General features: G+C 45.7%; 1 protein-coding gene across 2 annotated transcripts in view; it reads right to left on the reverse strand.

Annotated features, from left to right (window-relative positions):
• Positions 1-1,174: 1,174 nt before the first annotated feature.
• plxna4 (plexin A4) overlaps positions 1,175-27,484 on the reverse strand; it is a 223,858-nt gene continuing 197,548 nt past the window's right edge. For both annotated transcript variants that reach the window (XM_035528507.1, XM_035528508.1), the window contains exons 25-32: positions 27,441-27,484; positions 23,372-23,475; positions 18,817-18,916; positions 16,824-17,014; positions 13,860-14,029; positions 5,542-5,754; positions 2,893-3,043; positions 1,175-2,229 (exon numbers count right to left, since the gene is read on the reverse strand). The exon at positions 27,441-27,484 is cut by the window's right edge and continues 116 nt beyond it. In XM_035528507.1, coding sequence (XP_035384400.1) covers positions 2,134-2,229; positions 2,893-3,043; positions 5,542-5,754; positions 13,860-14,029; positions 16,824-17,014; positions 18,817-18,916; positions 23,372-23,475; positions 27,441-27,484 — 1,069 coding nt within the window. In that variant the 3' untranslated portion in view covers positions 1,175-2,133. The remainder of the gene's footprint in view (positions 2,230-2,892; positions 3,044-5,541; positions 5,755-13,859; positions 14,030-16,823; positions 17,015-18,816; positions 18,917-23,371; positions 23,476-27,440) is intronic.

A 27,484-nucleotide genomic window follows, 5' to 3' on the forward strand; every position in this document is an offset into this window, starting at 1 on the left:
TATTTGCTTAAGGTATCACTTTCATTTTATTAGCATTTAACACGTCCACAAAACATGAGAATGACCATTGAGCAGGTGAGCGGGATAAAGGTTCCACCTTAACAGAAACTGCAGCTTAGCTTAAGATGACAATCCATTTTCTGTCTCGTTCTCCCAAGCAAAAGAAAGAAAAGAACACATCCACATCATCATTTAGCAAGGCTTGTTTTTCTCAGTTTTCCTTTTTTTTTTTTGCTTTTCTCATTAATGAAGTTTAAATCGAAGTACATGCGTTTTAAAAACCCAATAAAGTACCCGAGGTGGACCACAGCTGGCCTCCACACATTCAAAATCACCACATGGAGCACTCCGTCAAGGCAAAAGAAAGGTCAAAGGTCAAAGGGCAGCAGGGTGGCTTGAGGGTCTCTGTCCCTCCGTCAGTGGTCACGTCCAACATTTCCGAGCGTCGGGCACGACTGTGACCGAGGCTCGGGGACTTTTTTCCGGGTGACAACCGCAGCCGTGACAAGTACGTGGGAAAAACGGGCAGATTTGGGAGACGGCCACCCCAGGACTGCGCAGAAGAGCAGGACCAGGTTCCGCTGCTCAAGGTCCCGCTCGTCTCGTCTGTGGGCCAAGGAAAACACTCCAGGTCGTGTGCCCTCAGTCTGGAGGAGGCGGAGCTGAGGTCACATGATCTGTGTTCCTCCAGGACGTTAAATAAAAAAGGGGGTCTTCTCATTTGTCAGTTTGAGTCTTCTGAGCGCGGAAGCAGGAGTGGTTTGGTTCTTTTCAATCGCCTCTGTGACTGCTAGTTCTTCTTGTTTTTTCTTTCTTTCTTTCTTTCGTTTTTTTAAATCAATCTCCTTTGGTTTTCTGCCGACCGATTTCATCTGTACCTTTCCAGCCGTCCAGAACGTCTGCTGTTATCTCTAACGGTATATTCTGTCTCTTCACCCCCCCCAGGGCTCTGAGGCAGCTGCAGATTGTGTGCTATTTATAAGTTAAGAGAATGATCCACAAAAACCCCCTCAGAGCTGGTCAGGCCTGCGAGGAGAAGTGAGTCTCTGCACGCTGTGTGTGTGATTGTGTGTGTGTGTGTGTCTGTGTCTGTGTGTGTGTTGTGTGTGTGTGTGTGTGTGTGTGTGTGTGTGATTGTTGTGTGTGTCTGTGTGTGTGTCTGTGTGCGCGTGTGTGTGCGTGTGTGTGTGTGCGCGCATGCATGTGTGAGCGTGTTTTGCGTGCATGTGTGTGCTTACGAAGAATACATGATCAGAGAGGTTCACTTTCGTAATGTGCTAACGCCAGACCAGTGCGAGAGACCTCTCAGGAACAGGGAGAAGCTCTGCACATCTGGACAGTGGCAGAAAAGCTACGCTCAAAGTTTCACAGTCAGTTGGGCTCTCAGTAGAGAGAGGAATCACTCTACCCCCCGTTGTCACGGGAACCACAGCGGTTTAAACACACATCCCTTCTCTCCAGGCGATGGCAGATCACAGGCAATCCCCATGCGACGGCTGTTACGTGGACGGTAGGAAACTCTGTCCTGTAAACTCTTTTGGGTTTCAAGTTTTTTGACACGACCCATTTGGTCTGCATTTCTCCTACACATGCAGTACCAACAGCAAATTATCCGTGTTTTGGTACTACAATTAACTGGACACTACGGTAGTGTCATACACTACCCTAGGCATAAAAATCTGAACAAATTGACACCCAACATTGTGGTTTGAAACACTTTGCTTAACAGCTATAATCTGAAGGCAACATAAATGTAACAGTTATTTATTTATATTTTAAACTTTTTTTAAATTCACCAGGGGAAGCATAGAGGGCACCAGTGAGGCAGAGTACGCAGGCAACCACCCCTTTAGACAGCAGAATGAATGGTTGCCCTCCCTCTTCCCCTGTTGCATCATGGGTAAGTGTAGTCTGCAGCCCCAAGGCTGTTCTCTACTCTTCTAGGAAGCAGAGCTAATGCGCTGTGGACTCCTGAATGGTGCTTGGGAAGATGCAGGAAGTTGTGTGGGGTTTTTTTTTCTTCTTTTTTTTTTTTTTTGCAAAACGAAAGAGGTGAGATTGATGGACGGGTATTCGCTCAGGCACGGCTCGGTTTCTGACGGGTGTCCCAGTGCGCTCTGGGAAACGCGGTCCTCAGCTCTCCAGGCTCATGAAGGCGACCACCTGTTCCAGCTTTAAAGCCAGTCTCTGTTTCCTGGCGCTGTCGTCTTGCTCCAGCGCACTCACAATCTGCCCGAGAGAGAGAGAGAGCGAGAGAGAAAGAGAGAGAGAGAGAGAGAGAGAGAGAGTGTGAGTTCAGGTTAAGCAGTCACATGACAACTTCCTCTCTGTTAGCACAGTGCAGGCTCCTAGGTGCTAGTGGCATGGCTAGTGTCACCTCTCATCAGGCTAATTATCTTTAAATAGCTATAAATAAATAGAATATTAAATAGAATATGGTTTGGATCTCAAAATCAAAACTATATACGACGTATTATGTGAGGATCGCCTGTGTCACCCCACAGCAAAAACCCCAGTGCTCGACTAAACCCTACAGGACCCCTTTAAATCCAGCCGGATGCAAAAATGCAAACTAATGAAAGTAGTTGATCTCGGGAGACTTTGTGGTGTGTTCAGTATAAGGCTTCCTGCAAACAGGCTGGAGTCAGGAGGAGCGAGACCAACTGATCGGGTTCCAAATGAGTGCGTCAGCATGCCAGTACCTACCTTTCAAACCATTTGAATTTGCCAGTCATGGACATTTGCCTTGTGGGCATATTACTGTGCAAAAGTGGATGCCTTAAACAATATTAATATTAATTATATAGTGCGAATAGTATTAGCACTAATAACATAGCGACCCGTGTCCATGGTGCAGAGGAGTGGAGGTGACATAGTGTGGGCTGCACTCACCTCCTCTGTGTACTTGCTCACGTAAGAATAGATTTCGCTGAGGGAGCTCATGGCGTTGAACTCGCTCATGTGCATGCGTGACTGCTCAGCCAGGTAGGCATTCATGTCCTGGTCACTGATGGCGGGCATCTTACTGATGTCTGAGTAGTACCTGTGAGAATGCAAGCACAGGCACACACACAGAGATTAAATGATTAGATCACTGCAGACACAGAGAGGTAACTCTTGGGTATTGAGGTTATTAATGAATTAAAGGTAAGATTCTTTGTTTGTGCTTTAGGGTCAGAGCAGACACACTCCCTCTGACTGACAGCTGTCATGACCCCAAGAGTCAAGCTTACATTCACTTTCACTGCCAGTGAGTGACAGGGACTGGTAATGAGCCGATGCCCTTCAAACGTGGTTTTAGAGGCATCAGCAAAACATACAGGATGCCAGGTCTACCCTAACACACACATACGAGCGCACACACACACACGCACACACACGAGCGCGCACACACACACACACACACACACACACACACACACACACACACGCACGAGCGCGCACACACACACACACACACACACACACACACACACGAGTGCACACGCACGCATGCACACACACACGCACACACACACACGCACACACACACACACACACACGAGTGCACACGCACGCATGCACACACACACGCGCACACAGACACGCGCACACAGACACACACACACACACACACACACACACACACACACACACAGCCTTCTGTCTGCAGGAGGCTCAAAGCAATCATTCACTGTCAGCAGCAGCTGCAGTGTCACTGTCAAGTCTTTAATTAAGGCAGGTCATTTACATATTTAATTCCTGCACTGAGCCAATGTATGGACACAACTTTTGTGTGTGTGTGTGTGCGCGTGTCCGTGTGTGTGTGTGTGCATGCGCCTAGGAATGCATGATATGTGTGACCACCTTTAGCATCAGGTGTGTGCAGCTGTGCGGCCATTAGCAGCCAAGTTCAGCATGAGACAGAGAGAGAGAGAGAGAGAGAGAAAGAGAGAGAAAGAGACTGAGAGACAGAGAGAGCGAAAGATGAGAGTGACAGACGAGGGGCAGATGAGAGAAAGAGGGAGAGACAAACGAGAGAAAGAGAGAGACAGCACAGGAGACTAGCGCTCCAGAGTCACACTGCACCACAGGCTAAAGATGAAACATGCCTCACGTTTCATCCTGCCGCAGACAGAGGGGCCATCAAACACCTCATGCTAGTGCATCTCACACGCCGTGCACGCTTCTCAAACACTTGCCCAGTGCAAATGCACCCTGGGCACTTGTGAAGACACAAGAACACCGAAGCGTGCTACGCATTCTCCACTCCGTCCTGGTTAAGGCTGGCTGCGGTCTACTTGTATCCTAATACACGCCGTTCCTGCCTTTGCAGAACGCAGGAACGCTGGGAACTAAGTTATGATTTTTTTATTTTACCAAAGCTGAGATTCCAAGCAGCAAGCATACACATGATCCGAAACACATGACACGCTAACTGCAACATGCCCTCTCAACTTACCAAAACCATCTGCCATAGTCGCCGCCCGTCAGAACGCTGGTATGTTCTTGTCTGGCCCTCTCTAAGGATATCAAATTCTCAGCCTAAACATGCTTGTGCAGAGTAACAGTGAGCTGTTTGTTTCTATCGTCCATATTGGTCGAAGCAGCGCTCGTTTGATTCGTGCTGCAGGCGAGAGCAGTTTGGGTGGTGTGAAAGAGACAACCTCTTTACAGCGGGTAATCCAGAGAGTCATTAATCTGCCGCTAGCAGAATTACAGCTACAAGCCTTCCTATAAAATATCTCTGAAGAATGGTATTGATTTCAGTTAAAAACACTTTAAAAAATTAATGTTTGCATATTTATTCCCAGTTGCTATCCTGTGGGGGGCCTCGTACGTCGTGGCTACAAATATAAATAAATAAAGACATGCATAAATAATTTAAAAAGCACTTTAACAGCCCCCGTTTGACGCTTCCTTTGGGAAGCACAGAAACCATGAGAGGAGCCAGCGTGTGATGAGATCATGCACACCACTCGGATATGGCCCTCCCTCCAGTTTCAGATACTGAAACTCCTCCCCCCACATGCCACCCCCACCGGAAACCCCCACCCCTGACTTGCACCCACCCACAGCTTTTATTAAACACTGCCCTCACCAAACAAACACACCAGACGTCTCATTCGAGCAGATTGCCGCGCAGCGCGGCATTCTCGGCTGGGGTCTAGCTCTGCCGCGCTGGCGTGCGCCGGGTCTGTTCAGGCCAACGCCACACCATCCATTTTCACAGTTTTTCATTTGGCTTGGAAATTCACCAATCATTTATCTCAGAATTTTGTCCCTCCCTGCAACTGCCTTGCATGTCAGCCACACTCCCTCATTCCGCTTTAGTAGACGCTGCAGTTCTCTGTCTCGGACGCTTTCATTTCTGGGCAAGCTCATGCTGTGATACGAAGTCATTTACGGTAATTAAAGCACTTAAATTAGGAGAATTCGGTGACTGTACTAGTGCTATTAGCATGATGAGGGATGACATTATTACTCCTGTGAAGGAAACAACCAGTCTTACACACACACACACACACACACACACACACACACACACACACTCTCTCTCACCTCTCCACCCAGCTCTTGTAGCTGGGAATGTCCTTGGCATAGAGCAGCTTGTTAGAGGGCGAGTCTTTGCCCAGGCGGTGCTCGGACGTGGAGCAAGAGTCCATGAAGGTCTGGGCCACCACGGAGAGACACGCGTCCGTGATGCTGCTCTTATGGATGTCGAACACAAACTGGGGGTTCTTGATCACGTTCACCCAGAATCGCAGAGGTAGGCTGTAAATAAAGAATCACTTTGAGAAGTTGTTTTACAGAGACTCCACAAAACTGTTAGTACGCCACTTTATTACCAACAATTAAGAAGTTAAGATCAACTAACTAATAGAAGTTATGTTTAGTAGTTCAAAACAAACATGCATCTGTACTTGAAATAGCCTGGATACCAAAAATCACTACCCAAGTCCAAGCCCCAAGTGAGCAAGCCAAGGGCGACAGTGGCAAGAAAAACCCCCTTAATAGCATGAGGAAGAAACCTTGAGAGGAACCAAGACTTCCTCTGGCAAACCAGCAACAATAACCAATATGGGATATCCAATATGGTATAACCAATATGGGATAGAAAATATGGGATAATCAATATGGGATAACCAATATGGGATAGTAAATATGGGATAGTCAGTATGGGATAGTCAATATGGGATAACAAATATAGGATAACCAATATGGGATAGTCAATATGGGATATATAGGTGTCACTACATACACTTTAGGCTAGACTTCAGAGATGCTGTGATTTATACGTCTCATACATGCAGGCTTTCCTGGAAATGAGCACTGAATTAAATCTGCTGGAAATCTGTTATTTTACTGGAATGACTAATCAGCATAGATGTCAGTATCTGACATTACACTCCTGACATTAAGTTTTTATGAATGCTTTCTGGATTTCTGAAGAGAGTTACTTATGAAATTAACTTTACCAAGACTTAGAAGTAGAGGGAACACAGACAAAGGCTCATGCAGAACACATCATGTGATATATATATATGTATGTATGCATATATGCGTGTGTGTGTGTATATATCAGTTTGTTTTTACATTTATTAATAGGAGAATTTTAATTCTTGAACACTTGAAACTTGAGACTTGAAAGCAATAAGATTCATTGACTCTGTTGCTGGATGTACCATCAGGACACGGCTAGCTGACTGTCATGTGACTCTCTTGCCATGTGTAAACCAAAAACCTTCTTAGACACCTCTGGCTAAAGATGTCTCTATTATTATAATTATAACCCTTTCAAAGTGTGTTGCTTGTTTACGTAGAGAACAGTGTCAGGTGGACTGTGCTGCTGTGAGGAACAAGTCTCCTAGCAAAGTATTCAGCTATCAGTAGTCAGTAGTTCAGTAGTCAGTAGTCAGCTGTTTAAGCAAGAAAAGCTTCTCCTAGCAAGAGCATGACAGTGTGGTAGCGTGTGCGGCAGTGACTAGTCAGACTGTTTATATGGCCCCAATAAGATCAAGACCTGAAGTTCTACTCACACCAAACCCTCAACATCTTTTATCATTGATAAAAGTCGAAATATCAGTTAACAAGCATCACCGATATCTTATCATGTTCAGGGAGTCACAAAGACCACATTCAGTGGTCATTTAATCAGACTGGGCCCATCGAAAGGTGGAGTTTAGCCATAAGCAAGCAGCCGTTTATAAGTCTGCATCGAACGCTTCTGCCACAGGATCAAGGCAAATTCAGTTTCTTGCAAGCCTAAAATGAGAAAGTCCAAGCTACTCGGCAATAAATCAGCCTCTCGAGTTCTTGCAGGTAGGCAATTTGTTTGGATTCAGGCCATTCATTCTGTTCATCTACCAATCCCCGCGGGCACACAGATTAAGTTAGAAATCTCTACTGTTTTTCCACACAGATTGCCATGAGATTTGTGAGGCTCTGCTCCTGCTGTCCAACTATTGCTGGCCAGGAAAACACTACCATCATACGTATTTAGCAGTACTACCATCATAAGTATTTAGTAGTACTACCATCATAAGTATTTAGCAATACTACTATCATAAGTATTTAGCAGTACTACCATCATAAGTATTTAGCAATACTACCATCATAAGTATTTAGCAATGCTACCATCATAAGTATTTAGCAGTACTACCATCATAAGTATTTAGCAGTACTACCATCATAAGTATTTAGCAATACTACCATCATAAGTATTTAGCAATACTACCATCATAAGTATTTAGCAGTGACAGTTTTACTTACTTATGTTTTATTTCTTTTCCCCCGAGCATGTACACTGCTGTTGTGAATTCTGACTGATGTAACTATCATTTATTTTTATGACTTTAGTGTTATCCACTAAACAACTCTCTATATATTTGTATGTACTTCTATAATTCTGTCAGCTTCATTGTTATGAATAATATGATGTAGTCTGTTATAATAGATGTCATTATCATGGATGTCTGTTATTTTGTTCTGACTGGACTTGATGGCTTTGCTTATTTTGTTTTAATATCTGCTGAAAAATAGTTTTATATTAACAAAGCAGCTTTATGTAATTGTGTAACAGCAAGAAAGTATACAGTGTCTCAGTGGTATGTTTCTTTCTACAGGCCCAAAGCAATAGTGTAAACAGACCTTTTTATATGTTGCTAGGCAACCAACCAACTAACCAACCAACCAATCAAACCAACCAACCAGCCAACCAACAAAACCATATCAAATCAAAACACACAACAAGACTTTATTGAGAATAACATTTAAAGTGCATAGCTTATCTACTGCCATGCACAGTCGAGTCCGATATCCATCAGATCATGAGTCAGATCACCGTTGGGTGAGTGTGTTTTTGGTGGTGGACTAGCAGCCCTGCTGTGTCTGATGGGAAGTTCACTTCAACACCCACGACCATGACCCCAAGTATTAATGCTGTGTTGAGAAACGGGACAGCAGGGGTCCTGTGGTCAGAAACGGACCGGTGATGACTAGGTCAAAGGGGCTGGAAATCTGTGTATGTTAGCAAAGGGGCTACACTTTGTATTATTTGCTCTGAAGTAAATTTTCTAGATAATTAAACAATTTTAATCTTTTTTATAATGGCGGTAAAGGAAATAGTTGTAATTGCACTCATAAAATGCATCTGTAAGATAAATGCAGCTAATAATAAAGGAAATGGAGAGAGAGAGAGAGAGAGAGAGCGAGAGAGAGAGAGAGCGAGTGAGAGGGAGAGAGAGAGTGACAGAGAGAGAGAGAGACAGAGAGAGAGAGAGACAGAGAGAGAGAGAGAGAGAGACAGAGAGAGAGAGAGAGAGACACAGAGAGAGAGAGCGAGAGAGAGAGAGAGAGAGAGAGAGCGCGCTATTTTACAGTCAGTAAGTACAGGTACTGGCAGGTGTTTCTAATGTGTGTGGGAGCTTAGAACTATGAACTATAGGAACTATGATCACCACTGTAAATATTGAAAACTGAAGATCCTGTACCAATGTGTTCTCATTCACCATAAAACCATCTTGTTTTTAACTATACATACATAAACAACAAATCAACATCAGGCCTTAAAAAATAAGTAGATTATATCTTTCATATAAACACGGTATGTGTGTGTGCTCTACTGACGTGACTCATATTGGCTTGTTTGTGTCTGCCTGCACTTTTGTGCCTTTCTTAAACAATACAAATATACACACATGCTTTAATCCCTTGACTGTTTGGACTAAAGTGAATGAAAATGTTCCAGGTAGGTGTGTGTGTGCTCGTGTGTGCACATGCGTGTGTGAGCAAGTGTGCGCGCACGCGTGTGTGTGTGAGCGCGCGTGTGTGTGTGTGAGCGTGTGTGTGAGCGCGTGTGTGTGAGCGTGTGTGTGTGTGAGCGTGTGTGTGTGTGCGTGTGTGTGCCTGTGTGTGTGTGAGCGCGTGTGTGTATGAGCGTGTGTGTGTGCGCGCATGTGTGTGTGTGTGTGTGTGTGAGAGTGTGTGTGTGTGTGTGGTGTTGCATTCTCACTGTTTGCAGTGTGCTCATTAATTTTCTAGTCAGATCTGTTTTTATCATAGACAGAAAGAGAACAAACAAAAAAAGGAAAAAAAGAAAGGCAGAAAAACGAGGGATAAAAGGAAGGAAGAACAGCTTAGAGGTGGTCACTGAGAGAGGGAGAGATAAAAGAGAATGAGAAGGGAGAGGGACAGAGGAGGAGAGAGAGAAAGCAAGAGGAGAAAGGGCAGGGAAAGGAGTCATCAAAACTAAAGCATTTAGGAAGGAAAAGGAACACGCTAACCTAACACTAACCTAACACTACCCTAAAACTAACCTAACACTAACCTCACCTAGTGCTAACCTAACACTACCCTAACACTAACCTCACCTAGTGCTAACCTAACACTACCCTAACACTAACCTCACCTAGCGCTAACCTAACACTACCCTAACACTAACACTACCCTAACACTAACCTCACCTAGTGCTAACCTAACACTACCCTAACACTAACCTCACCTAGCGCTAACCTAACACTACCCTAACACTAACCTCACCTAGCGCTAACCTAACACTACCCTAACACTAACCTAACACTAACCTCACTTAGCGCTAACCTAACACTACACTAACACTAACACTACCCTAACACTAACCTCACCTAGCGCTAACCTAACACTACCCTAACACTAACCTCACCTAGCACTAACCTAACACTAACCTAACACTACCCTCACCTAGCGCTAACCTAACACTACCCTAACACTAACCTCACCTAGTGCTAACCTAACACTACCCTAACACTAACCTCACCTAGCGCTAACCTAACACTACCCTAACACTAACCTCACCTAGCGCTAACCTAACACTACCCTAACACTAACCTCACCTAGCGCTAACCTAACACTACCCTAACACTAACACTAACCTAACACTAACCTCACTTAGCGCTAACCTAACACTACACTAACACTACCCTAACACTAACCTCACCTAGCACTAACCTAACACTAACCTAACACTACCCTAACACTACCCTCACCTAGCGCTAACCTAACACTACCACTAACCTAACACTAACCTCACCTAACGCTAACCTAACACTACCCTAACACTAACACTAACCTAACACTAACCTCACCTAGCGCTAACCTAACACTAACACTACCCTAACACTAACCTCACCTAGCGCTAACCCAACACTACCCTAACACTAACACTAACCTACCCTAACACTACCCTAACACTAACCTCACCTAGCGCTAACCTAACACTACCCTAACACTAACCTAACACTAACCTCACTTAGCGCTAACCTAACACTACACTAACACTACCCTAACACTAACCTCACCTAGCACTAACCTAACACTAACCTAACACTACCCTAACACTACCCTCACCTAGCGCTAACCTAACACTACCCTAACACTAACACTAACCTAACACTAACCTCACCTAACGCTAACCTAACACTACCCTAACACTAACACTAACCTAACACTAACCTCACCTAGCGCTAACCTAACACTACCCTAACACTAACACTACCCTAACACTAACCTCACCTAGCGCTAACCCAACACTACCCTAACACTAACACTAACCTACCCTAACACTAACCTAACACTAACCTCACCTAGCACTAACCTACCCTAACACTAACCCAACACTAACCCCACCTAGCGTTAACCTAACACTAACACTACCCTAACACTAACACTAACCTACCCTAACACTAACCTCACCTAGCACTAACCTAACACTACCCTAACATAACACTAACCTACCCTAACACTAACCTAACACTAACCTCACCTAGCGCTAACCTAACACTACCCTAACACTAACACTACCCTAACACTAACCTACCCTAACACTAACCTCACCTAGCGCTAACCTAACACAACCCCAACACTAACACTAACCTACCCTAACACTACCCTAACACTAACCTACCCTAACACTAACCTCACCTAGTGCTAACCTAACCTAGCACTACCCTAACACTAACCTAACACTAACCTCACCTAGCGCTAACCTAACACTACCCTAACACTAACCTCACCTAGCACTAACCTAACACTACCCTAACATAACACTAACCTACCCTAACACTAACCTAACACTAACCTCACCTAGCGCTAACCTAACACTACCCTAACACTAACACTAACCTACCCTAACACTAACCTCACCTAGCGCTAACCTAACACAACCCTAACACTAACCTACCCTAACACTACCCTAACACTAACCTACCCTAACACTAACCTCACCTAGCGCTAACCTAACCTAGCACTACCCTAACACTAACCTAACACTAACCTCACCTAGCGCTAACCTAACACTACCCTAACACTAACCTTACCCTAACACTACCCTCACCTAGCACTAACCCAACACTAACCTAACACTAACCCAACCTAGCACTACCCTAACACTAACCTAACCTAGGACTACCCTAACACTACCCTAACACTAACCCAACACTAACCTAACACTACCCTAGCACTAACCTAACACTACCCTAGCACTAACCTAACCGAGCACTACCCTAGTACTACGCTAACAGTAACCTAGCACTAACCTAACCTAGCACTAAACTAGCACTACCCTAGTACTACCCTAACAGTAACCTAGAACTAACCTAACCTAGCCCTAACCTAGTACTACCCTAACATTAACCTAACACTAGCCTAACAGTAACATAGCAAAAACCCAACACTAACCTATCACTAACCTAACAATAACCAAGCACTAACCTAACAGTAACGAACAGTAACCAAGCACTAACCTAACACTAACCTAACAGGGACTTCAACCTTGTGAAACCATGGGTCCTCATACATTGACATTGTGAGGTTAATTGTTATACATTAATAAGCCATTTTTATTTGTACATAAAGTACTTCCTGTTCAAATGCACTGATGGGTTTCCATAGTTATCATGCACTAGTAGTTAAAAACAGCAAGCTGACAAAATGCAAAAAACAAAAGTCTGGACCATCTCAGGAGGATGTAATCAAAAAGATATTAAGCATAACAATAGTGCTCTACACTACTGGATATCAGTCATATCTATCATAGCTCTCCTACACACATCACCTCGAGGGAGCAGAAAACCAAATTAATAAGACTTCTGTTTTATCCTTCATAAATATTTTTAATCTTGGGTTCTTTGTAATGGCTCTATAGGAAACAGGAATTGTTCACTGAAATACAGCTAAAGACTACACAGTACTGTGCTAGAGGTTCAGAGAATGAACAGATGCCGGCTGCTTGCTTGGACACTACAAACAAAAGTAGAAAGAAAAAAAACCCGACAGAATCTGGAGGAGGATTCTAGAACCGACAGAAGCCAGAGAACACCGTGGAGGATTCTAGAACTGACAGAAGCTGGAGAAAACGGAGGAGGATTCTAGAACCCCAACTGTGTCGAACCTGATGGACAGCTGAAACTTTGTGTGCTGTGAGTCAATGCTTATAGCTCTTAAACACAAAAAACAAAAACATACCCATTATTAATAACAGATAAAAGTGCAGCTTAAGGCAAACGAAAAGACGGTATCTGCCCCTGACTTGTCATCCTCTGGCAGTCATGTGAACGCTCTCAGGCTGAATGGCTCCTTTAATGGAGTGGAAGACAGCAGCGTCTCTCACGCTGAAGTTGTTGTTGTTTTTATTTCGTGCACTACATCTGAGAGCCATCAGCTAACTCCACCCCCCCCCCCCCCCCCAAAAAAAAAGTTGGCTGAAGCCATAGGCTGGCACGTGCGCGATGCGGGCAGGATGAAACATGCCTGTTTAACGCTTTTCTTTGACATGAATGTCTGTTCTGTGCAACCCTCTCTTCTCTGTAGAATCACTTAAGAAGCTCACAGCATGCCTAAGAAGATTCTAGAAGGGGAAGCAGGGAAAAATGAGTCCCATAAAGCTGACTAAATAGACTCGCTCTTCCTCCAGTGCACACATCGATTTTAAACCTACTACAGCCCCCATAGTTCTTTGAGGCAGCACTGAGTGATGCATGATGGGGCACTGACATGGGGCAAAGGTTAATGAAGAATTACTACTCTTATATTGAGCTTTCTTTTTCATCCTTCCATCCATTCCACTTTCTCTGTCTGTCTGTCTGTCTCCATTTCCTCCTCTCACACCTCCCCACTAACAGACAGGACTCTAAATTGATAGGGTGAAATTAATTTGAAGCCAGGTGTTATTGACTTGTCTTGCACTCGTCACCATGGAGACATCAGCTTCTGCACCAGATGTCACGTGATGTCAAGAGAGCTGTGATTCCTATGATGTCACGTACCTCTCACACGGCGGCTAACGCGACGAGGCATGTGAGCGTTTGCGCGTGACGTGTGTGCGAGCGCACGGTGCCTCTCACCAGTTGCTTTTCCACGTGTGTCGCACGTGCGGGTCGTGGATGCCGTGCTTGTCTGCTTGCTCGTCCAGGAAGTCGAACATGTACTTGATGGCGAGAGGGAGAGCACTTCCTCTGTGCGCCGTGCTGAAGATGGTCTCAAACAGGTCGTCTACAAACTTCTGCAGCGTGCCCTGCAAAAGAGGAGAGGAGACAGAGCGTGAGACGAACCCACTTCTGATTAACTCGCTGATTCCTTCACCACTCCCTTCGACTTCGCCCACAGTTGTCCACCATGTCAGGCCAAAGCAGCATGGTTTCACTTAAAGTACCTGCTTTAACTTCAGTACAGATGTGAGAGAATACATCCCAAATGTGCATGTGCGTCAGCTGCTCGTGTAGACGTGTCGGCCCAGGGACCCCAAACCATCACCTCTGATGGGGAAAAGATTATTTAGCGCTTCACTTTTGATAGCATCTGGGACCTAATGGGACATTTGCATAAGATGATTCCTGCAGCTTCAGACAAGCTCGCACTGCGTCAGTGATCTGGTCTGGTTTAATGCTGTCAACTTTAAGATGAATCTGATCTGCTTAGATGAACTGACAGGACATGACAGAGACAGAGAGAGAGAGAGAGATAGAGAGAGAGAGAGAGAGAGAGAGAGAGAGAGAGAGAAAAAAAAGAGTGAAGGAGAAAATCAGAAAGCGTAAGTGTAGCTGCAGGAGCCAGCAGCCTCGGCACTAGAGCAGGTGCGCACAAGTGCAGGAAATAAAATCTAGTTTTGTTTGAGCGGCAGCCGGGAGTAAGCAAAGAGAGAGAGAGAGAGAGAGAGAGGAGGAAAACATCAGCTGACAATCACAGCAGTAATTCTGCAGCGTCCCACATTCCTGACAGCTTATCTTTACCCTATGAAGAAGAAAATACATATTTTCTGCTTGGACCCCATGTCACCGCGGCGACAGCGGCAGGAGGCTTGGAGGCGAGGATGCCAGCAAGTATTCTGACAGGCGTCGTCCTGCGTGATAGCTGACATTGTCATTACCCACCTGGGGGAACCAAAGTGGCCATTTACGGGCATTTTAGTGATGCTAAAAAAAAACCCAAAAAACCCTGTCAGACTGGAGCAAGCAAGAAGCAACATTATTTGATTGGTCATTGAGACAAGGGTGTTTGGGGATAAAATTAGGATGTTACACTGCATAAAAAAGTAAAAAAAAAAAAAAAGACAAGACAGCCCGCTACAGATTAGGGATTAACGAGTAGGGATTGAGGATTAAACAGGTAGTGACTAAAAAGGACAGAGAAAGAAATAGCAGCCTCTTTATTCTGTAGTTCTTCTAATAGACAGACTCTGATAGAGTCAATATAAGACAAGCAAGCAGGCCTGGAAAGTAATTTACTGGGAGGCTGAGAGGGAAACAGTCAATTACACCTCTGTCATACCAATCAGTTTTACTGAGAGCTGCTCCCAGAACAGTTATTAAACAAAAGCCATCCGTCTAAAGCAGCCCACGGCTCACGCGCAGGGCAGGGAGTGGGGAGCTCTGGTCAGTTTGTGCGGCATCACATGAGCTCGTGTTACTGGCATCAGAGCACACACTGCGCAGTATAATGGTAGACAGAGCCATCCACATGTGTGAGAACACACACACACACATACGCAGGCATGCACGCAAGCACACACTCACTCACACAAACACACGCACGCACACACAGGCACACACTCACACAAACACACGCGCGCACACACAGGCACACACTCACACAAACACACGCACGCACACACAGGCACACACTCACACAAACACACGCGCGCACACACAGGCACACACTCACACAAACACACGCACGCACACACAGGCACACACTCACACAAACACACGCGCGCACACACAGGCACACACTCACGCAAACACACGCACGCACACACAGGCACACACTCACACAAACACACGCGCGCACACAGGCACACACTCACACAAACACGCGCGCACACACAGGCACACACTCACACAAACGCACACACAGGCACACACTCACACAAACACACGCACGCACACACAGGCACACACTCACACAAACACACGTGCGCGCACACAGGCACACACTCACACAAACACACGCGCGCACACACAGGCACACACTCACACAAACACACGCACGCACACACAGGCACACACTCACACAAACACACGCACGCACACACAGGCACTCACTCACACAAACACACAGGCACACACTCACACAAACACACGCGCGCACACACAGGCACACACTCACACAAACACACGCGCGCACACATAGGCACACACTCACACAAACACACGCATGCACACACAGGCACACACTCACATAGAACTTTGTTGTTGCCAGAAGCTATTTCTGCCCGATACCTTTGATTCTCTGCTACGATTAACTGTGAAATATTAAAAATAAACAAACAAACAAATAAATAAATAATTTTAAAGGCTCCTGAAGCTTCCCATCAAGATAGCAACTCAAAGCCCCAACAATCATCAAACCAGCAGGGTGGAAATGTGTTGTAATCACAAATGACATCCCCAGCAACTCTCCTCCAGGCATTCAGGCCCCTGAGAAAGGTCACATGGTCGACGCCAGCAAATTACAATTAGGAGTGGCTCTCTAATTTACGTTTAGCAGCAGGGATTAAGAAACTTGAAAATTAACAGATATTAGAAGGGTCACACCACTGTAAAAAGAGCTTAGAACATCTCTCATTTTACGCATGGATTACTTTTACCCACTGCCCAGCCAGATTTAGAAACACCCAAATCTATGTCTCAGGCCCAGTACCTGCAGCAGAGGCTGACCAACGCACAACGCTCTCCATGTTAGAGTGTTACCATGCAGGATGTTGATTAATTATGATCACTCAAAGGCTCAGCGCTGCTGAGCCACTGAGCGAGAGTGTTTGCAAATGAGGCGTCTGGTCTCCAGGGGAGACGGGGGGTGGGGGGACTCACCTTGGTGGCCAGCAGCCTGGTCAGGTAGATCTCAGACACCATCTTGCTGCCGCGGTCGCCTTCCTTCTGGTCACCGTGCTCGTGATTCTTCACCAGGTGCCAGACCTTGACGCCGGTCTCCAGGTCGGGCGTGATCATGGGCGTTCGGGAGCGCAGGCTGTCCGGGCTGCCCGTGTACTTGATCATGTTTTCTGCACGAGGCAGGAAGACACAGACACAGGAGGCCCCTGACACATCAGAGGGGCGGCACTCGAGCACAGACACGCCACGCCCACTCGAATCGGTCGCTAGCCATGCTAGGCGCTCGGGCTCTTGTCGATCTGAAATTGGATGTGAATGTTTCAGGGTGTACAGATGCTTAATTTTTCATCCCTTCTGCTGAAGTCGTCGTGGCCGACGGGAGATCGAACGAGTTTTGGCGGAGGTGAAATTTTTATGGTGCCGCCAACGCACGAGGCGGCCGTGACATTTAAAATGCATCGAGCTCAAGGAATGTTTACAGAGGGTGAAAGGAATTGATCAGCTGATCTAGAACGACAAAAACACACATACACATGCATGTGATATGCGCGCACACACACACACACACACACACACACACACACACACACACACACACACACACACACACACACACACGTGCATACACAGAAACACACTAATACAAGCAGACGCACACACACACACAGGGTGTTTTCACCGTGGCAGATGCAACAGAAATCAATTTCTCTGGAGAGAAGACAATTCTGCTGAGAGAGAGAGAAAAAAACCCTACCAGACAAGCAGAGAAAGACAGAGAGAGAGAGAGAGAGAGAGAGAGACAGAAAACGGAAAAAAGAAAAAGGATGAGAGAGATTGGGGAGAAAGAGAGAAACAGACAGCTCCAGAGAGACAACGATGAAGGGACAAGTACATACACATTTCTTTACTACGTCAGCTTTGGCTGGGATCATGTGGACAGGTTTGTCTGTATCGCTGCTGTCTGCTTTATCTTTGTCCTTTTTAGGGTTTTTCTGTCTGTTCTGCATCAGTTGCACAGACCCAACCACATACACAAATCTGACAGTTTCTTCCAGTCCCACTAAACCGTGAAACATACAACCCATGGACTGAAGTGAAACAAACAAAACTTCTCTAAGCGGATGTCAAGCTTGACTCGACCGACAGAATGCCCGTGTTCTACCGATGCATCAACAGCTGTTTCCAGCCAGCGCGTCCCTGACTGAGACTGAAGGTTCGAAGCCATGGACGGGGTCCCCACCGCGCTCCCTGACACGCTACGAACCCCGCCACGTGCCATGGAGAGAAGTGATCCACACTGAGCCCTTCCTGAATGCCTCTCAGCCAATCACACGGCAGGCTGTAGATTCCTTGAGGGTGGGGATTCGTAACGAGCCTGCTCACACTTTCTTTTTTCTTCTCAGTTCCCACCTTTCGTGCCGCCGGTTCAAAGCACCTCTCCTGCTCCTGCTCCCGAAAAAGCTCCTTTTTGTTTGAAATCAATTCTGAAAAGAGACTAATACCGTGTGGCATGTGCCCCCGGCCCCTTCCTTGGCCAAAGCCCTCTGCCGCGTGTCACACGCCGCCTCTCTCTCTCCCCGTCATTTAAGGCTAATTTGCAGCTGTGCTGGGTGCCTACGGAGATGAGACACCGTTAATGCGCTATTTGAAGTGTGCGGCGAGTGCTCTGGCCGCGTGCTGGCTTTGATCTTCTCCTTTATCAGATCCAACAGCGCGCTGGGTGATGGGACCGTCTCGGAGGGGAAGTCAAGTGCAAAGAGACCCCCGCTCTGGCTCCCCCTCCGCCTGCCTTGTTTCCGTCTTTGAGCTGAGCGTGACCCTACCCTTCATGTAAGGGTCCTTTTAGGGCCTTGAAGGAAACACTCATCATTTCAGTCATAGTCTACTCTAGCTTTTCCATGAAATTGGCCTCCTTTTTATAATTCAGCACCCCCGCCCCCACACACAAGCACACAAGGCACACAAGGCATACCGTATTTTCCGGCGGACGTCCTGGAGACAGTGGAGTTGTTCACCGAGTTGTAAGCAGTGACCTGCTTCGGTACGAGTGCCACAACGGTGTTATCAGGCACCTATAGAAACACAGACACAAACGCAAGACAATTATCCGCAAAGGAGCAGAAGACAAGTTCACCACAACGGTTATCATCACCAGAACCGCAATAAAGCATGTGCTACTTAAAGTGATTACTCTAAAATAATAACGTTACATGATTAATGTTAAAGGGTTTCTGATGGCAACGGAATGATGGATGTGATCAGATCCTGCATTTCACTTATTTTCCCTGCTACTTTTCAACTTTTTTTTCCCCACGTATAATGGCGCCTCGGAGAATGAACTGTTCCCAGTTCATTAATGCCTCTTAAACTGGGACCAGTGAGGCAATGCACTGGTCAAAGAGATTCAGTCAACACAAGTGAAGGGGGCCTCCTCCCTGACAAGGACCTTCTTTCTCACAATCTGGCAACCCAGGTTCGCAGCTGAATGCACAGTTAACAGGTTGTGTGCTGTCCATCAGTCCGTCTAGCCAAACCTACACCTGCTCACCATGACAGGCAGAACCTCAGAGGACCTGAGTGGTTAGATCGAGAAGAACATGGCAGCAGATCAGACCACAGAGCGAGAGAGAGAGAGAGAGAGAGAGAGAGAGAGAGGAAGCGAGAGAGTGTTCCTTCCCTTGGTAACAGTGAATCTACAGCCATGAAGTTCATGGCTCACTTAAGCTATCGTTGGGATACATTTGAATGTTTTCCTAATCATCCCTCCTACTGTCAGTGTGAGTGAATTCGCGCTTTAATAGATCCTCTGATGCCGATAACATTCTGTCTGCTTGGTGAGAGGGAATGGTGGCAAGAAGCTTGTGTGACACAGTGATGAGCTTCCCAACAGGAAATCAAAAGATGGAATGTCAGAAACTCCGATGGGGAGGCGCACATGTGACCAGAGAGGAGAGACGTGGATGAAAACCTGATCGTCCAGGAGGGCCAGGACTGCAGAGGGTTTGTAGAAACAGGCAGATGTCCACATAGAGTCAGACTGACTGAATGAATGAAAGAATGACAGATTGAATGAATGAATGAATAACTGAATGAATGAATGACTGACTGATTGACAGACTGAATGAATGACTGACTAAATTAATACCTGACTGACTGAATCACTGACTGAATAAATGACTGACTGAATGAATGACTGACTGATTGAATGACTGAATGAATTGATAAAAGAAAGAAAGAAAAAATGAATGAATGCAAAAAAGACAAACGTCTCAACTCCACGGCTATTCACCAGGACAGATGCTGTAAGCGTGATACGACCTGAGAGCTGGTCTCCAGGCTTCAGGAGACAGAGAGTGTTTTTCTCCCACTCCCCAAGAGTGAATTAACTTCTGTCTTCATTATCTCATCTCCGATTCCAATCGCCTCTTAATGCATTCTCCCACCCTCCGCCCACACAGCCAAGGACCCAAGCGCTGCCCGTGTGACATTTAATTTGAGCGCAATGTGGACCCCCCACCCCCCCATGTGTGTGTCTCTCTCTCTCTCTCTCTCTCTCTCCAAGCGTACGCTTACCCTGGAAATTATTTACACCATAATGAAGCAGAGGCTTGTCTCTGGTCCTCTCCACACAGACAAGCAAACAACGGGCGGTGACAGTGATATGAACAGTTTGTGTGAGCGTGTGTGTGTGTGTGTGTGTGTGTGTGTGTGTGAGACAGGCAGGTGACAGACACTATCAGCCTCTTGGTCCGGTTGTTGTCATGGTTACTCTCATGACCTGCTCTCCTTGTCCTGTCCACTATTTGGAGGCCCTGTCAATCAAAGTCTGTTCATCTAAATGACCTGGAAGTGATTGGCCTGTTCAGTCTATTACAGGGTCATGAGCTGAAAGTGGATATAAATCATGAGTCCCCTACTGGTTGGTAAGGGATGGCAGAATCAAAACATCATGGAGTTTTAAATAAATCAAAAGTAAATCTTTTCAGTTTCAGTGTCACTTTTGAGATTCACTCACTGAACCCTCATTTTTGAATCCTCAAATCTTTATCCAAATTCTTTGAAGGTACAACTGGTCTGGTGACCCCTTCCTTTCTTTTACTTTTCCTGCAGTCTTACATGGAGCAATTACACCATCAAAGAGATGAAGTCCACACCAGGCACTGTCTACGTCTACCCCCATTACACACACACACACACACACACACACACACACACACATAAATACACACACACACACTCAAATACACAAACATACTCAAATACACACACATATAAATACACACACATGCATAAATACACACAAATATATAAATACACACACTCATAAATATACACACATATATAAATACACACACACACAAACACATAAATACACACACACTCATAAATACACACACACACACATAAATAAATACACACAAACACACACATACACATAAATACACACACACTCAAATACACACACACACTCAAATACACACACTCAAATACACACACACACAAATACACACACTCATAAATACACACACACACAAATACACACACTCATAAATACACACACACACACAAATACACACACACACACACACACACACAAATACACACATATAAATACACACACACTCATAAATACACACATACACACACACACACGCATAAATACACACATATATATATAAATACACACACTCAAATACACACACACACACACACATATAAATACACACTCAATTACACACACACTCAAATACACATACATAAATACACACACATATATAAATACACACACATATACACACACACTCATATAAATACACACACACATAAATACACACACACTCAAATACACACACACACGCTCATAAATACACACACACATATATATAAATACACACACACTCAAATACACACACACACACGCACATAAATACACACACACACAAATACACACACACTCATAAATACACACACATATCAATACACACACTCATATAAATACACACACACACATATATAAATATACACACACACAGATACATACACACACACACACGCACGCACGTACATGCACACGCACACACACGCACACATGTTTCATTCTTGTTGAATTAGAATTTCATAAGCATGAACAATTTGGTTCTTTCTCTATTACATGATGGGTGTGATGATGGGTGTTCAACAGCAAGTCAGAAACAGCCATCAACAGAAACTTTTAATATTCTTCAAGGAACATCAAATGTGCTTGAGGATATATATATATATATATATATATATATATATATATATATCCTCAAGCACACACAGACATACACACACACACTCACACACGCTCACATACACACATATATATATATGTGAGTGTGTGTGAGTGTGTTTGTGTGTGTTTGTAGAGACAGAGAGACAAAGAGAAAGATATAGAAAGTTAGAGAGAACGGTGGTATGCTATAGATAAATAACATACATAAACTGAGACCTGCACACGTGTAGTACCAATAATCGCGTTTAGCAAATACACACGTTGCTTGTGCACATATGTAGAACATGCACCTAGAACATGAATGTGGAACAAATGAGAAACGAATGGGAAAGGAAAAGATGCGACACGTGTGATTTACTGCTACTGTCACAAAGATGGACAGCTCAAGATGTTGCACGTGTGATTTACTGCTACTGTCACAAAGATGGACAGCTCAAGATGACGTCACGTGTGATTTACTGCTACTGTCACAAAGATGGACAGCTCAAGATGTTGCACGTGTGATTTACTGCTACTGTCACAAAGATGGACAGCTCAAGATGACGTCACGTGTGATTTACTGCTACTGTCACAAAGATGGACAGCTCAAGATGACTTCACGTGTGATTTACTGCTAGTGTTACAAAGATGGACAGCTCAAGATGACGTCACGTGTGATTTACTGCTACTGTCACAAAGATGGACAGCTCAAGATGATGTCACGTGTGATTTACTGCTAGTGTCACAAAGATGGACAGCTCAAGATGATGTCACGTGTGATTTACTGCTACTGTCACAAAGATGGACAGCTCAAGATGGAACTGTCATCATGTCGTGCGATCATGCCCATTCGTCTGGTCTGTGCACATGCTTGAAACAGGCCACACCCACATCTGGCTACGCCCACCTCCGTGCAGTTCCTGCGTCTGCAGCGTTTTCACGCATGTTGAGTAAACTCGGTGTGAATAATCTGTGTTTGGCAGGCCTGATTATGATTGATGCATCTACAACGCTCTCCGGTGCGCTAGGTAAATCCTACGTGTGTACACAACCTGTGCTCTGTCTGCAGTGGTTTCCTCAACTAGAACCTTCTCCACTGAAGTTATTACTTTGGCATATTAATTCCTGTAATCCATGACACATCAGAAAGCGTGCTTAGCATACAAGTTTATAAAAGTGTATATTAGAGTAGCCTGGTTAACATGGCCTGCCTAGCTGTTCTAATTACGACAGGGCTGTGTGTATCGTCAGAAGAGATGTAGAGGTGGGTGTGTGTTAGGTGGGCCGTTACCTGATAATGAGACAGCATATTGAGTCTCTTCCAGTCGCTCTCGATCTTTGTGGTCATGTCCTCGTCCTGAAGAATGATCCGGACCCCTCTGCACTGACGCCACTCTGCAAGGACACGCCATGTGATGAGAGGATCATGGGAAGGAGGACAGAACTGTGGGAGTTTGTGTTTTTAGCTCCTAAAGAGCATCACCTCATGGTGCTTAACGGCAGCTAATTAAAGGTGGTAGTGCTTCGTTCATCAAGACGCAAAGTCTGAGGCAATAGTGTTCATCGGTTTCCTAACCAAGTTCTTTGATAGTGTGTGTGTGAAGTCTAAAAATCAAAGGCCACTTCTTAGGGCAGAAGAGAACGAAGAATTCCCACTTTAATGAAGCCTGAGAATGAGTGTGTGTTGTGAGAGGGCGATCCAGACACGGGAAGCTCGCTCGTGAGCAGAGGAGAAAAGAGTGAGAGAGAGCTCTAAGGAGCGAGGGAAAGTGGGAGAGAGAGAGAAGGAGTGCAGGAGGTAGAGAGGTCACTGAGTCTCGGCTTCTGCCTGCTGGGGCCGGGGGGTTGATGGGGGCAATTAGGGCAGGCGCTGAAAACCACGTCCTTTTTAACATTTTTGAAGAAATGTTATCTGCAGAGGGCCGAGCGTCCGAGGCAGCTGCACCAACTGTGCAACACGGAACCATGATTGTGGTTCCTGCTGTGGCCCCTGCTAGTGCACTGGGGCCCGTGAAACCCCTCCAGAGGCACTGGACCCTGCAGCTTCAGCTTCGGAGGGGTATTTAAATGAGAAGCGCAAAGCAATGAATGAAATAAATATTTCCTTTCACACCATGAGAGACGTGGCGAGACAAATAGGGGCTGTGTGTGTGTGTTTGTGTATGTGTGTGTGTGTTTGTGTGCGTGTGTGTGCGCGCGTGTGTGTTTGCGCGTGTGTGTGTGTGTGTATGTGTGTGTGAAGCCTCTCCACTGTTGCTATCTGTGGCTCTGATTGAGAGTAGATAAACAAAACAGCAATCACAAGGCGAGATGGTGAAACATGTCTCCGGGTGATGGGAGAAGGAGAGAGAGAGAGAGAGAGAGAGAGAGAGAGAGAGAATCCTTTTGTTCTATCCCTCAGTACTGTACATCTCTCTATAAACATGCAAATGAACAGAGGCTCCAGAGAGGCTGGAACAAACACACAGAACATTGAGCAAAGAGAGAAACAAAGAGCACAGACAGAGAAACAAAGATCCAGAAATGAGGAGAAAACGAAGAGAAACCAGAGCAAGCCAGGATTGTCCTGATTCCCAAAACTCCCAAAATCCACCCAGGATGTTCTCGGACATTAGGGGCAGAAGGAAAACCACCCAGGAGAAAGAGGGAGAGACCCAGGAGAAAGGGAGATATCCCTTCACATCTGTAGAAATTCAAACACGAACACAGAAGAAGCTTCAGTTCAGAGCTATGACTTACATAAGCCATTTATGCTGAAGCCTCAAATGCACCGGCACAAACCCGAAGCTGATTTTAGATTAAAATGTAATGGAACAAAGACGTTATTTGATTTTTTAAATTTAATTAAATTTTATTTCAGATATTCCATTTTCAGCCAGCACCTTATGCGCGATCATTCCTTCCAATCAGAACTTTGCCGTAAAAATGTTTATGGCCAAGCTGGGATAAGTAGACCCCCCCAGCATCTGCCAAGCTGTCTTTCCTCACGTTTAAGAACTTCCCATCACCTGGACACGATAAACCATTAGCAGGCCCTCTGGTGTGGCATATAATCCCGCTGTCGTGTCCAGTTTCACACTCAGAGTAGTCAGTGTGAATCTAATTTGCGCCACATCACTTTGCAGTGACTAACTTCAGGAATACAGTTACAGTAACAGCCCAGCTGCTCAGGGAAGACATAGCGGATCAATCCAAATGAGGAACCATCCCAAGCAGGCTGAACTAGGTCAAGTTTGGGCAGAATCTCTCTCTCTCTCTCTCTCTCTCTCTCTCTCTCTCTCTCTCTCTCTCTCTCTCTCTCTCTCTCTCTCGCTCTCTCGCTCTCGCTCTCTCTCTCTCTAATGGACTTAAATGGAAGGTGAGGGACAGGTTTCCTATGTGTCCTGTCCCTACGGACAGACAGAGGTAAAGACGGCCACGATCCCATCATCCTTATCGAGCCTGCAGGTCAGAGGCCAAAACAGGCCCACTGTCCATTTAAAGGGCTAGATTAGCCTAGCGCTAACACCGCTGAGGAGAGCAGTTTCCACAGGGGCTAGTTAGCCTGAAGCAAACACAGCTAAACACGGCTTGTGTGAACCTTTGTTCCTGCTTAGCATGTTTGGTTGGACTTTTCCTTTTTTGTCCTTTAAGGGATACTGATGGACCTCTTGTGATGCCCCGAGAGACAGTTGACAGCCATGTTCGCCTGATCCGTAATTAAAACGGTCAAATACTTAGAGATTTCTCCTTGCAAACCTCATTCAGTCCTCCCTCTTTGAAGAAAATAAATAAATAAATAAAACAGCAAGATATTTTACAAGGGAGCGCCCGTCAAGGGGCTGAAACAATTTCCTCCTCTCATTACGGAGGCTGTCCCTTCGTGGCCACCATACCATTACTCCACAGGGGCCTATAAATATACTATTACAGGAAAAAAAAATCTGACATGAAAGGAGGTCTGTATGGCCGTGCTGATATATTAGTCCGTATATATATATATACAATTTTTTTTTTTTTTTAAACGGGCCACTTACAGACTCTCAGTCCAAGGGAAGTGGGGGATACACAATCCGAGAGAACGGGACTTCTGGGGGGTGTGATGGACTAGCTCCATTGCAAATCCTGCACGTGTGGCCTCTATCATGAGGCATTTGTGGAGGGCAAAAAAACGGAATTGCGCATATTGCTCTGTTATTTTTTTTTATTGCGGCTAACTGCGTTTCCCTCTCTCTTTCTTCCTCTTCCTCTCTCTGCTGTCAGTTCTGCGTGCAAAATTAGATTTGACCACAGACTATAAGTGGCCTGCATGTGGGTGTGCTCGTGAGCGCCATGTTTCACTCGCTTCTTTGCTTGTTAGAAGCTACCAGGGTGGCGAAGCCAGGCACCTTCACATCTTCCTTTGTACCAGTTCTTCATCAACACATCCAATCAATGATCAGTGATTCAGCTGAACCATTACTGGCCCTTTTATCCGGATGCCAGGACAGTGTCTGGCTGTTATCTGCAGACACGGGCTTACGGCCCGGTCCTTAATGGGACAGCGAAGTTCCTGTTCTCCGAGCCTCAGTAGCACGGACTTGCTCGTCTACGAGCAGGTCACCTTTTGGCGCCTTACTCACACATCTTGCTATCACCACACTATTATAATAAAAGGCTGTCAGCGTGTAAACTTTTGACCGCCCGCCCGGCGAAAACCATTACGGGGACATGCACCGAAATGAGTCGTGCTTCACAGTTCTCTTTTCCTCGCTAAAAGCACCAAAGCTGGGTTTTTTTCCATAATCGGTTGATTTATTCATGCACCTTGGTCATAACTAATGGACTTACATAATAACACGGGTTCCTCCTCCACTAACAACACACACACATATCTGTCTCTTCATGTCTTTTGTGTCATGCAATCATGCCTACCATGTCCATGGCCACATTTTCTATTTATTTTCTGTGCATTTGTTTTTGGGCCCCACGGGACTCTTTGGCCGTCACGCCTCAGCGAGACGGAGGGATTGTGAGGTCGGTGCATCTAAGTGCTCCATTATCGTCGACTGTCCTCAGCCTGCCTGTCGAATTCAGCTGATCTCAGCAGGTCAGTTCGGTTTCAGGTGCGGCCTACACACAGGAGCTAACCGTGTGCCGGGTTAAGGCGTGGCCTACACACAGTGGGCCGGGTTAAGGCGTGGCCTACACACAGTGGGCCGGGTTAAGGCGTGGCCTACACACAGTGGGCCGGGTTAAGGCGTGGCCTACACACAGTGGGCCGGGTTAAAGTGTGGCCTACACACAGTGGGATGGGTTAAGGCGTGGCCTACACACAGTGGGCCGGGTTAAGGCGTGGCCTACACACTGTGGGCTGTGAGGTAGTGCAGATGAGCCCTCACCCAGGTCCATGTCAGTGGCCTTCTGGCGGTGCGAGTAGGGGACA

Source organism: Electrophorus electricus, chromosome 7, assembly GCF_013358815.1.
Source record: "Electrophorus electricus isolate fEleEle1 chromosome 7, fEleEle1.pri, whole genome shotgun sequence".
NCBI classification, from domain to species: domain Eukaryota; kingdom Metazoa; phylum Chordata; class Actinopteri; order Gymnotiformes; family Gymnotidae; genus Electrophorus; species Electrophorus electricus.